Genomic DNA, 14,134 nt, shown 5'->3' on the forward strand with positions numbered 1-14,134 from the left:
TTATCCTGTTTCTCTAATTTTATCTTAGGTTTTTATATCAGGGTTGTTTACATCAGAATTATGCATTCCTGTCCTTAACTTCAGTTGTGTTCAGATTTAATTTGAGAGGAATATTTGTTTTTTCAATTATTCATTGGAATTGCATGGTGATTATTGAATTTAGGACTAAATCATTAGTTTGGAATTATTGTGAATTCATTCAAGGACATTCTGGATCATATCATTGTGATTCATCAATATTGATCATACATCAAACTATTCAAGGCTATTGGTATATCAGCACAGTCAAGATTGTAGTTCAGTCGGAACACCATTGCAATTAATTCGGAATACTCTATACTTCTGGATTTGTAACAGAAAGTGCAAGACTACTAGGATTTAACTCACAATAAGTTCTTTTCAAATTTTCATTTTTTATTCAGGTTAAATTATTTGCTAATTTTACAAAACATTTTGATTTTCGCTCTTTTCTGCTACCGAGTTTAAGATCATAGAGTCGTAACAAATGTGAATTTGGGCTGGAATTGGTGCAAATCGGTACTTCATGTTACACCAATTACTCTTTACTTGCCTAAAAGAAACATTGCTTAATGTGTTATCATTTGATATTCATGTCAAAAACAACAAGGAGTTTTGTTTTCAGCTTGAAAGAATATCAAGCATTGAAGGTCTTTAGATCTGAAAGTTTATTTAAAATAATCATATTGGGCAGCCATAATATTCGTCATACACACATCCACAATATTCGTCATACATGTAGCAACAATATTCGTCATACGTAAATCTATAATATTCGTCATGCATACAGCCATAATATTCGTCATACACATAACCATAATATTTGTCACACATACAGCTATAATATTCGTCATACATATAGCCATATTATTCGTCATACACACAGCTATAATATTCGTCATACACACAGCCATACTATTCGTCACACATACAGCAATAATACTCGTCATACATATAGCCATAATATTCGTCACACATACAGCTATAATATTCGTCATACATATAGCCATAATATTCGTCATACATACATCTATAATATTCGTCATACATGCAGCAATAATATTCGCAGGCCATACCCTAGGGCAAGGCGAACGAGGACACCGCCTTCGGCCCAGCGCTTTCAGGCAATGCACTATTTTTGCTTGGGGACCCGCGCTCATCGCATGCTGCCTTGGGCCTCGTATGCTGCTTTGGGCCTAGCATGCTGCCTTCGGCCCCGCCCATCCCAGAGCCAGGCCTGAATATTCGTCACACATACAGCTCTAATAATCGTCATTCGTGTAGCCATGCTATGCGTCACACATGCAGCCATACTATTCGTTATACATACAACCATTATATTCGTTATATATACTATATCTTCTTTATATATATGTGCCAATACCAGTGGGCCGTCAACTGTATTGGAAAATGTGTGTGCATCACGTGATATACCGCTCCACTGGTAGCTTGTCAGACATTAAGGCCTAATGACCATCATTTATCCTATTGCCACTATATATCATATGCTAATTCAAACATTGTCATAAGCCTAAACGTGTTTCATTTTTTTCCTGCGATGTATACTATGAACTAAAAGTGAACACTAATTCATGTCAGGTAAGTGTTGATATAAAATACTATTTTACATCATGTGCTATATCAATTAGTGGTTATCTCTGCCCAGACGATAGGCCCATATTGGATTGCTTATCTTTACTTTATTCAAGAGAAAGGCTTACAATAATAAGAGAATGGTACATCGGTAATGCACGGCGCAAAGAGAACTATGTGCCCGCTAAGAATTCTTTTTGTCGATCATATCTTGTCTGCTGTCAGCTTTCTCTGCGTACATCGATTTTAAAACAAAATGCGTGACCTAACAAATCAAAATAAATAATTTGCTTAAAATAATTGTTACCTGCTCCTTTGACATCCTTCACAAGTGACATGCAGTGTTTGACCTGATTTACCTGTTGCGCCAGCGGAGATGTATTGGACACCTTATAGGTTTTACTTGAATGAGTGGAGAGACTCAAAAGCCGATGTCACGTTTATTCAGCCCATTAATTAAGTCGTGTATAAACAAGGTGCTATTACAAGCCATGGTTAAATGTCTGAAGATAGCCGCAGGCTAGAGTTAATCTATTACGCAAGGTTACCTAGACCAGAGGGAAGATCCGGCATCTTGAATCGGCACAGGCGTTAGATCGAGCGACATCCCACCTATATGTTACACTTTGTCCAAAGATCAGAGGAACCCACGAGGAACGGGGCGTGTTCTAAATCCGTCCCCTCGTGGACAGACAGCGAGAAGGACATTGTCCACTAAGTTTGATTTGATCGGATCAAAGCGACATCCAATCGGAATTGAGACGGAGGGTGTGATAAAATTTTCGATCCGAATTATAACTTCTAACTAGCAAGCGAAAAGTTTGTTTCGCCTTGACAGATTGCTGAGCAATATATGGTTACTCCGAGGGAGTCACACGTAATTTGGCTGTAACACTTAGAGAACAAGAATTGAACAAACCTAGAAAAGGAAAAACTGAACAGTCTTTAAGAACAGAGGCAGAACAACAAGAAAAGAAGCAGACAGAACCAACAAAGAAAAGGAAAAAGAAGAAAGCAAGGAGATCTCCACAGTATGATGCACACAATACTATATCACACTCAACATCTGAGGGACGCGAAAGGAAAACAAAAATCCGAGAAGAATATAAATTTACGTTTGATGAAGAACTACACAAAACTGAATATGCAAAAGAGATACTAAATTGCAATTTGTAATCCGAATTGTAATCTGAATTTGTAATTTGAATTGTAAAAAAAAATATTTTTTAAAATAAAAAAACTTAAAACAAACCCCAAAAATAAAAAATAATATATATATATATATATATATATATATATATATATATATATATATATATATATACAAACAGTCTCAATCTATACAGATCATACAAAATGCTCATGAATAATTAAAAAAAAAAAAATACTAAACCGGAACACATCATTTCAACACACAGATAAGCCTTTGGGTATTGTAATAGCATGTAAGGCTTCGGGTAATTATAACAAATGAGGAGGGGTCGACCCGAATGGTCTGCAAAGATCAGACGGGGAATCCCACCACCAAAAAAAAGTAAAACTTAGGAGATTCCAAGGAAAGACAAAGCTTCGTAAAGGTCAGTAAGTTATTTTCTCGATTTCTGCAGAATATTACGGCATTGTAATTGTAATTATCTGTAGTGTGTATACTTAATTACTAGGATCGTTTAGTACGTATAATTACCTTTGTAGTGTTTAATTTAAATGCGTATTTGAGAAACGAGTTTGAGTATTATGTAGAGAATTATGTAGATTGTTAGCTTGTTGTGAGAATTAATTTTGTAAATCGCTATTATGTTACGTAAACTAGTGCATGTATTCATGTGATATGTTAGATTTTACACATACTTGAATTGTAAATTTGGAAAATGGTTGAAGTGTGTAAGATTAGTTAATATGGATGTATGGATATTTGAATCTTTGTGTACTTTGTAGGAGTTGTACTGTAAAGAAATACGTCTGATTCTTCTGATATTGTTTAGTATAACGGGATTAGGAATATGTACTGATGTGACGCAATTTATTGATGTATGTATGGGAAGTAATTGATATCGTGCTTTTAACAGGACGTTAGTTTTACCATTCAAGAACGTATGAGTATTTCGATGTGAATGAATTCGTGACCGAAGAAATTTAATAGCCGTTATCTGAAATATAGGCTGGGTGTAGTGTGACATGAGAAGGCTAAGAAAAATATTGTACCGTCCTGGTGTTTTCACAAGAAGCGATTTGGGGGACAGAACTTCTGGTTCAGTGAGTCCCGAGTTTCTAAGAGGGGAGACGGAAGTGGGACTAGCAGAGCAGTCGGAGTCGACAAGTCTAGTCGGTGGAGAAAGTCGAGGAGAAGGAGGAAAAGGAGTCGAGGAGGAGAAAGTGGAGAAGGAGGAGGAGTATCGATCAGTCGGTAGAGAGAAGGAATTTGGAGAAAGTCGGGAGGAAAAGGAGAAGGAATATGAGGAATAGGAGAGAAGAATACAGATGAGTAGAATACAAGGACAGGCGGAAAGCTATCTCACACTACTAATCAAATGAAGCAATAGGCTATCACAAGGTCAAGCGGAAGGAGAGTACTTGGGAAATTGTAATCATTTGACTATTGAATTGTCATTAAATTGCTATACGTTGAACTTCACTTTTTTGTATATTCAATACATCTATCTTCCACTAATTTAACTTCCAACTAAAATCGAGCCTGGGTGGGACTTCTATAATAATTTTGATATAAAAAAATTGGAAGCACCCCACCCCACATCTACCACAGTGACAGCATAACACCACAGCCGATATGTGGATTTGTATTATTTTGAATGTCATTATTTTTAAATCAATGAACAAAAGGAGATTTTTCTGACTTAACGTTTTCAGCTTTATCTAGCTATCACAATTATTTTGGCCACTCATGATCAACATGACTGCATTTTATCGCATGTACGAAATTCCGAGTCACAATTGACCAGTCCCACAGAGTTACCGTTAAATGGTACTTTGCCCGTGTGTGATTTTACTAATTGTCGGCAAAAGTAGGTCACAGTGATTATATATACTTTTTGTCTATACAAGTGTGAAATTTGAATAGTGTGTTTACAATATGAATTCACCACAGGCACAAGGCAAATGTAGATAAAGTTGCATACATGTAATGTAATGACTTATGCAAAATTCACCTACCGCTGATGCTTTAAGTTCTGAACAGAGTGTAAAAATAAGTTTTATCTCGTTTTGCATTCAACGACCTTATTTTAACCATTTTTCACTAAGGGACTTCATCGTATATACACTGATTCAGAATGTATTAAACAATTCATAATAAATATATTCAATAAAAATATTTTTTAGAAAAACCTATTCTTTATAAATTTTAATGGAATATATGCAATTGTACTTATACCTTCGTGTGTTTTGGAACATTAGTAAATCTAAAATTCGTGATGTGTTTGAAGTATCGCAAAGAAACACAGACACATACATAACATGATTTCACAAAATATGCTGAAACACATTTACAGTCGTGGAACAAAGTATAAAGCCTTCTTTCTTCAAGCAGTATATGTATTCTATCATACAAATGCCAGTAAGATTCCTCAAAGATTTAACAGTTATGCAACATATACATCTGCATTCGTTGTCATATATACAAGCTGAGCAAAACAATGCATTTTGGAAAATGTAAAGTTCAACGTTTGATTAATACTTAGAAATGTAGCAGTGCGATAGTTGTTAATTCTCCATTATACTCAACAAAAGATCATAAATACAGCCTTTTCTTGGTTGTGTGAAAACATAGTTACATTGTCTTTCTGGCTGTAAGGCAATGGCCATTGCAAAATTATCATTAATAAGTATAGAAATAAACCGTTTATGCTCGAGTATATCATGTAAATGGTAATTCTGCGGAAGTCAAATTTTGGCATACTTTTGTGTGGTTTGAATGCATCGTTAATTAAATTGCAAACATTAAATGCAGCTTTTCATTGAAAGAAAACGCGAACACATAAAACAGTGAAAATTAGAAGATATATGTAATTGTATCAAGTGCCATTGTTCATGGAGGATACGATGCTTTGGATCCTTACACAGTATTGCAAAACACTGTTGTATTTGAAAGACTATCATATGGGTAAGTATTCCATAGTGTGTGGGTAAGTATTCCGTCCTGTATGGATAAGTAGTCCATCCTGTATGGGTAAGTATTCCATCCTGTATGGGTAAGTATTCCATCCTGTATGTGTAAGTATTCCGTCCTGTATGTGTAAGTATTCCATCCTGTATGGATAAGTAGTCCGTCCTGTATCTGCAAGTATTCCATCTTTTGTGGATAAGTCTTCCATATAGCATGGGTAAGGATTCCAGTTTTCGTCTCAGTACTAGAACAAAGAACATTCGGTTTCCCTCGCCATTGGCGAATGCTTTGAACACTGGAAGGCTGATAAAAATTGTTTGAAATTTGAGAGCGTTCCGATGACCCTAAAATAACGGAGAAAAAGATAAGTAATTTTGAATGTTGACGACTCTTATTTCAGCATAAAGCATAGACCATGGAAAAAATCATAACTGATCAAGCTCAGAATTAGTTCATATATATTTTGCCTGCGCCAAACATCAGTGAATGAAATAATCACGCTAAATACCAGCGTAACGTTGCGACACAAAACGCATCTACATGGGAGACAACTCTATCAATAATGTCTTGGGTGTTACAATTTTGCATCATCCTTGGACGCTTCGTTTAATTAGCTCTGGATAAGATGCAGGCCGTTAAAGCCATGAAATAATGGCGTTGACTGCATCTTGGTAATGGACCACTATAATCACCCTAGATTTTCTTGCGAGCAGCTGCAAATATTTTACCATCAAACGACTCCTTCCAAATCTGATGCTTGCGAAATGCCTTTCTGACCCTGAATAATAAACGTATCTCTGGCTAATTACGTATTTCTGGCTAAATACGTATTTCTTTGACTTTTAATATGATTGATACTATCAAAGTTTAAACTGATTTAATATTGTAACTTATAAGGGAAAAATGTTTAAAATGGCCAATCACTGCCATATATACTCGTGTTGTCACTGTTGTTTCGTCTTCAGTTTGGCTACACCACTGCAATGGTGTATAATTTTTCTTTCGTTTGTATTTCTTAAAATAGGTTGTATTGCATGTCTATAAACAATGGTTTATTTCGTACTGATTGATTAAAAACAAAATCTTACGAAACGATACTAACAATATTCTCTTGGCGCTTTCAGCAGATTATCTCAGGTATAAACAAATAGGAAAAATAAATAAGGCAAAAAACTGTGACGTAACTAACATGCTCTGCCCCTCAGTATAGATACAAAACTATTCATTTTTAAACTTAAACGAGTAATCGGGATGAGACCTGCAAAATATAGCCACGTCAGATTTGTTTTTGGCTATACCGGTATTTCTCGCAAGAACGAGTCACTTGTCTTAGGAGTGTATTGAAGTCCATTCTAAATATCAGTTAAATAAAGTCTTGAATCTGTTAAGGAAACTATGAAGAGGCCAAGTAAACGAACATGTCAAAATACCCATGCATAAGAGGTAAATGACGACTAAGTTATGACATCACAAGAAGTCGAAAAGAATTGCTTTTTATTTACTTCCTTTCCTTAATGTCTTACAGGTGTCAAAAAGTGAGGAATACCAAAGCCACTTCAAAACGTGAAGTCTTAAGTGCGTTAGCATAGCCAAATAATAAAGCTTTTGTGCAATTAAAACATATGTTTTGGCCATCATTTTCAGCGTTAGGATCCCACTCAATATCTTATCGTACGTGAAAATGTTTCTATGGTATGAACCACAGAGTAAATGAGAAAATAATTTCGCATCAACATCTCAGTAACCATTAAAGTTAATATTCGTTACTATTTTGTATTGTTGTACCTGGAATATGTAGCCGACAGGAAAAAATGGACACGAGGATTCTTAGCGCAGATAACCCAAATGCACCCTGTGCAAACTATGGTTTATTGTGAAATATGAATGCAGGCTAAGACTGACTTTATTTGTATAGGGCCAAACTTTTAACCGTAATAATAATTTATCTGATAAAAATTCGTTTTCCATAGGAAACCCGCACCTCATTAAATTATAAAGTTTGTCCGCTTTGCAAAGATATGGAAAAGACCTAGTTCCTAAACTCATAGCAGACGTTAGAACAATCTTTAGACGAAATTTATCAATGCATTATAAAGAAACGAGAAGAACTACTTAAAACAAGGTCGGTTTTCTTTATCTAGTGAGGAAAGCAATGAAGAAATTAAATTTGAGCAATGAAATGTCTTCAGAGATCTGTTCACAGGAATAGAAACATTGGTGTGCCATAGCGCCGTCCACTTCCTATAATGTGCACACATATGAAGTTGCAGACTTAATTTTAAATACCGCCAACGAATGAAAATTGGATACTCCAGTACGAAGCGTTTCACAATTGATATCATCTAGTAACCTTAAAGTTCGTTCTTACAAATCAAGAACAAATTTTAACGTGAATAAATCTCCAAAACTATTACTTCTCCCCCAGGACTATCAAGTCATATTTATGGCTGTGGGCACAGCTGTCTTTAACATGGAAAACGAGTTGAACTTGTCAGGTAAACCGGATAATTGAAATTTTAAATTTTACTGAATGGTCATGAAAGTCGATATTAGACAAGGAAATTAAGTAGTCTACGATAAAATAAATTAGTGTGGTGATGTAAGTGACGTTAGTTTATATTTATCGAAAACGGTAAAAATGAAGAAAAATTGCTTAGTTTTCTTGAACCCAAAATTGCAGTCTAAGAAGACTTAGTAAAAATATTTAGCCACATATCTTTATAAATAGTATAAATTCCCTAAAATAAACACCAAATTTCTCTAAATTAGTTAGAACTCGTAAGAATATGGAATAAACATCGGTCTAAATCATAATAAGATCAATGCTATTTAAAAATAAAAATTCTAGAACACTGAAACAGAAAGTATACCTGAATTTTCCTGGGACAGGACTGGTGTCATCCGACTGCACGTAGTGCATCATCATCCCTCTGTCATTCATCTTTTCACACATTGTCTGAAATAAATGAGGAAAATACTGATCGACATTGGCAAGCTAACACTGAGCAACCGCAGCTCCTGTTTGTGATCTGATTAGTGCATTTCTACATTCAGCAAACTGATATATTCTCTACCTAATAATTGTACATCGTCACAGGAACAAACAGATAAACCTCTTTGTTGTATAATTTGTTAAATCTCTTTTTTTATTGTATTTTAAATCTTAAATGTTATACGAGATATTCCTCTTATTTGATTTCAAACGTCTGTTAAGCGCTGGCTGTTTTCCGCAACCTGTCATATGAAATTATATATTTGACTTTGGTGCAATGATATTGCTTTATTCCTATGAAATATTATACAAGTAAAGGTTATACATGAACCTTTCCATAGATTATATCATGCATTTGATAAATAATTATTGCGTTTCTTTCAGGAATAACATATAATGAGAGAGAGAGAGAGAGAGAGAGAGAGAGAGAGAACACCTGTGCATAGCCAATGAAGAACAATTGCGTATGTGCATAGGGTAGATGCATGATGGGTGACTGGTCAGTTTTCTGGGATGCAACTCGACGAGTATATGCCTGTGCGTAGAATGGTATATATGCAGATAATTTTTTACTAACATACAAAAAGTTTGAAATCTAACAAAATTAATTGTTAATCTTAATTTTCCAATACAGAGAAATAAGGGTGTTAGTTCATCTTTAGGATCTGAATGGAAGAATGCATGACCAATCTGTTCAGAACTGGCTGACTAATTAGCATCTTTATCTAAACTGAAGTTCACATAATCTTAAAAAAGAATGATTTCGCATTAAATAAATTGGTAAAGGATGTCCGCTAGAAACATACAGAACATTCTGATAACATTAAGATGGGGATCTTTTCGCCTTGAAATTCAAACTGAAAAGTTCCATAATGTACAAAGAAATTTTTAAAAATCTTTTAACTTTGCAATTCAAATCATGATCAAGATGAATGTTATTTGTTTGTCAGGCACCAAGTCATAGAAGAAACTTGTTATCGAGATAACATCGAATCGACCCTACTCGAAAGAAGAAAGCTAATACACTATTGGAAAGTAAATCATCATTACTTAAGATATTGGTAACAAAAATTTAACACTGCATGAAGTGGGGAAAAAATTATAACATGGAAACAATCAGATTGATGTAAACAACTAATATGTACTGGTCTTATTACTGATATGTATATTCGAATTTTCTTTCGAATGTAAACTTATTTTAATTTGGAACGTGTTTTTCAATTGCTCTTCTCAATTTACACATAGAAATGGTCAGTTCTTTGAGATGCAACTTGGTACTGGAAAATCAAGTTATTCAGAAAAAGCCTGTTGATCTATATGCCAATAAAAACAAGAAGTCTATTTATGTGTATGCCAATGAAGAACGTGAAGTCTATGTATATTAAGAACGAGAAGTATGTGTGTATGTATATATATATATATATATATATATATATATATATATATATATATATATATATATATATATATATATATATATATATGCCAGTAAAGAAAAAGCCTATTGACGATTATGCCACCAAAGAACGAGAAGCCTATTTATATGTACACCAATAAGGAATTCAAATGAAAGATGGTATATCTATCAAGAAAATGATATTCCAGTCATAACAATTAGCGAAAGTAATTTGTATGTTGAACATTTGACGGGAGTTACACATGGCTGTCAACCGTAAACTATTTGTAACTGATATTCAAGTTCAAGAACCCTAGGCAAATTTTAATAGCAAATGCCTAATTGGACCCCCTCATAAGATAGGGTCCATCGCCTAATTGGACCCACTCATAAGATAGGGTCCATCGCCTAATTGGACCCACTCATAAGATATGGTCCATTGCCTAACTGGACCCCCTCATAATATAGGGTCCATTATGTTGTGGGCATATTACCCATTTTATCCAATATTTCAAATTGAGTCTAATAACCACAGGGGCAAAATCAAAATCTCCCAAATGCAACAGAATTTTTTATAATTATTTTAGAATTGAACACTAATTACTCCAAATACAATTATGTGTGGATACATTTAACATCATCGGCGGGATGACATTTACTTTTTTGCACTACTATCATTTACAATTAATATAACAAAAGATTGGAATAATTGCATGGTAATGCATACAAAGATATAAAATGATGAAGTTTACCAAGAAGTCAACAAGCAGCTTTCACTCTCAATCATACATTCTTTCGTGTTTAAGTAATGCAACTTTATATCTCAAGACAGAAAAATACAAAAATATTATATTTCTTTGCCATATATCAGACATACCACATTTTTGTAAATTATCATTGTCGTTTATCTAAAATATATCTAGTTTCCGGACAATATAAAATCAGGGTCAGCCTTTCCAAGACTCGTCGAGGTATGCTTAATGGTAACTTTCGCCCGAGTCCATTCTTCACTGTATTTCATGTAGAGACGAGAAGGCTAATGGTAACTTAGCAACTAATTTATAGCATTAAAACATATTATAAGCGAGAAGATTTTTTCTTCGGAATTGAATATTTAGCTCTTTCGTATAATATACAGGGGAAATGTATTCGAAACAAAACCATTGTTAGGATGTTGAAATGTCTTTGTATTCAATGGACCACACACGTATCTTTTAAAACATGTCAAATATCGCCATTATGTCTATGATTTCGGAGACCCAGAGATAGCAGATTCTCATTGAAACTAATTAGGTTTGCAAAATAATAGAGAATGATATTCAATTATTTTGGGAAACAGTTGATAGCATCGCACATTAGAAATTTCTGTAGTAAATATTAATCAAAATGTAGGCTGCCTTTTTGTATTGTCCAGTCCTTTAAATTCATGTAAGATATTCTGCCTCTAATTAGGAAACAATTTTGGGCAAGATTTACTTCAGTAGTTCACCCCTCTAAAAATGAAGCATATATCTTTCATGAGCATCAATAATTAATCAGAAATCGCTGCTAGCGTTTCCTTCGTTGTCAGTTAGCTTGATAACTGAATGTGTCGTACAATCCTGATTAAACCAATAACTCATCGATTTTCTGTCGCTCAGTCTAAAACTACACTTATAATAATGATCTCTAACAAATGCACTTTTTAAAGAAGCTTTTTGTACATTATACATGTCAAAAAATAAAAGTTATATATCTAAATAAATTATAAATTGCAAAGCAAGACGAGTGGACTGAAATATAATAAAAAATTTTCAAGACTCGAATCGTTATTACTGAGTCATGTGACAGTAAAAGAAATATAATAAGTTGTTTAAGACAAAAGAACCAAAATATGGATTGTAAAGCCTGATTGATAAATATTATTGTAAAGCCTGATTGATCAATATTATTGTAAAGCCTGATTGATCAATATTATTGTAAAGCCTGATTGATCAATATTATTGTAAAGCCTGATTGATCAATACGATATATGCAAAAGGTGGGGGTGGGGTAATACATACATTAAAGGCAACTCTTAGTGCAAGACTATCCTTGAAATTCTGACTTTTACTTAGCTCTCCTCTTAAGACAAAAGAACCCAAAAAACGGATTGTAAAGCCTGATTGATAAATAGCATTTTAAAGCCTGATTGATCAATATTTATGTAAAGCCTGGTTGATAAATATTATTGTAAAGCCTGATTGATCAATATTATTGAACAGCCTGGTTGATAAATATTATTGTAAAGCCTGATTGATCAATATTTATGTAAAGCCTGGTCGATAAATATTATTGTAAAGCCTGATTGATCAATATTAGAGTGAATCCTGAGTGATCAATATTATTGTAAAGCCTGATTGATCAATATTAGTGTGAGGCCTGATTGATCAATATTATTGCAAAGCCTGACTGATCAATATTAGTGTGAAGCCTGATTGATCAATATTAGTGTAAAGACTGGTTGATCAATATTATTGTAAAGCCTTATTGATCAATAATATTATAAAGCCTGATTGATCAATATTATTGTAAAACCTGATTGATCAATAGTAATTGTAAAGCCTGACTGATCAATATTATTGTAAAGCCTGACTGATCAATAGTATTGTAAAGCCTGATTGATCAATATTATTGTAAAGCCTTATTGATCAATAATATTGTAAAGCCTGATTGATCAATATTATTGTAAAACCTGATTGATCAATAGTAATTGTAAAGCCTGACTGATCAATATTATTGTAAAGCCTGATTGATCAATAGTATTGTAAAGCCTGAATGATCAATATTATTGTAAAGCCTAATTGATCAATATTATTGTAAAGCCTGACTGATCAATATTATTGTAAAGCCTGATTGATCAATATTATTGTAAAGCATGGTTGATCAATATTATTGTAAAACCTGATTGATCAATAGTATTGTAAAGCCTGACTGATCAATATTATTGTAAAGCCTGATTGATCAATATTAGTGTGAAGCCTGATTGATCAATATTAGTGTAAAGCCTGGTTGATCAATATTATTGTAAAACCTGATTGATCAATAGTATTGTAAAGCCTGACTGATCAATATTATTGTAAAGCCTGATTGATCAATTATAGTGTGAAGCCTAATTGATCAATATTATTGTAAAGCCTGATTAATCAATATTAGTGTGAAGCCTGATTGATCAATATCAGTGTAAAGCCTGGTTGATCAATATTATTGTAAAACCTGATTGATCAATATTATTGTAAAGCCTGATTGATCAATATTATTGTAAAGCCTGATTGATCAATACGATATATGCAAAAGGTGGGGGTGGGGTAATACATACATTAAAGGCAACTCTTAGTGCAAGACTATCCTTGAAATTCTGACTCTTACTTAGCTCTCCTCTTATCTGAAATTAAAACCAGAATGCAATCACCGATTACTGATCTCGCCGATACAAGCTTATTGTAGTTTTAATAAGTCATCAACATTAAATATCATGCAGGAATAAAAAGAATGAAGTGATCATGACATGCAATATGATGTCACCCCCTGTGTTATATAATAGACATAAAAAGTACTTTTAAAATCCTTTTCTACGATGTCAAAGTGGAAGTACTATATTTATATTTAATTAAAAAAATAGACATTTTCTATTTTTTCTTGTATTTCAAATCATTGTCATTCTTAAGAACATAGATTTTACTGGGTGCAACTCATATGCCTTGATTAACCTTGAATGGACAGCCAGGACGATCACTATTAGAAAAATAGATCACGCACCGGTAATTACCTTGTTTAGCCACTACAACTGAGGTCTCACATAAAATGGATGCAGTTCAATCGTCTGATATATGTGCTTGAATACTTACGTCGCCTTAGATGTTGGCACACAACTAAAATAAACGGGACACTGGCGGTAGCTGTCGGATTTAAATGAGTTTTACCTATAGCATTTTTGCTTACTTAACGAGCTATACTTTGACTCGGAATGATTTATTTATGGGGAACGAAATAATAT

The 14,134-nt window shown here is 33.7% G+C and overlaps 1 protein-coding gene across 2 annotated transcripts in view; it reads right to left on the minus strand.

Moving 5' to 3' along the window:
* Positions 1–5,082: 5,082 nt before the first annotated feature.
* The window catches only part of LOC149803219 (endothelin-converting enzyme 2-like), a 61,550-nt gene continuing 52,498 nt past the window's right edge, over positions 5,083–14,134 (minus strand). For both annotated transcript variants that reach the window (XM_089952848.1, XM_089952847.1), the window contains exons 11-14: positions 13,457–13,522; positions 9,160–9,258; positions 8,602–8,687; positions 5,083–6,075 (exon numbers count right to left, since the gene is read on the minus strand). In XM_089952848.1, coding sequence (XP_089808974.1) covers positions 5,976–6,075; positions 8,602–8,687; positions 9,160–9,258; positions 13,457–13,522 — 351 coding nt within the window. In that variant the 3' untranslated portion in view covers positions 5,083–5,975. The remainder of the gene's footprint in view (positions 6,076–8,601; positions 8,688–9,159; positions 9,259–13,456; positions 13,523–14,134) is intronic.

The sequence above is a fragment of the Sinohyriopsis cumingii genome, chromosome 3 (genome assembly GCF_028554795.1).
Source record: "Sinohyriopsis cumingii isolate HCF-2022 chromosome 3, ASM2855479v2, whole genome shotgun sequence".
NCBI lineage: Eukaryota > Metazoa > Mollusca > Bivalvia > Unionida > Unionidae > Sinohyriopsis > Sinohyriopsis cumingii.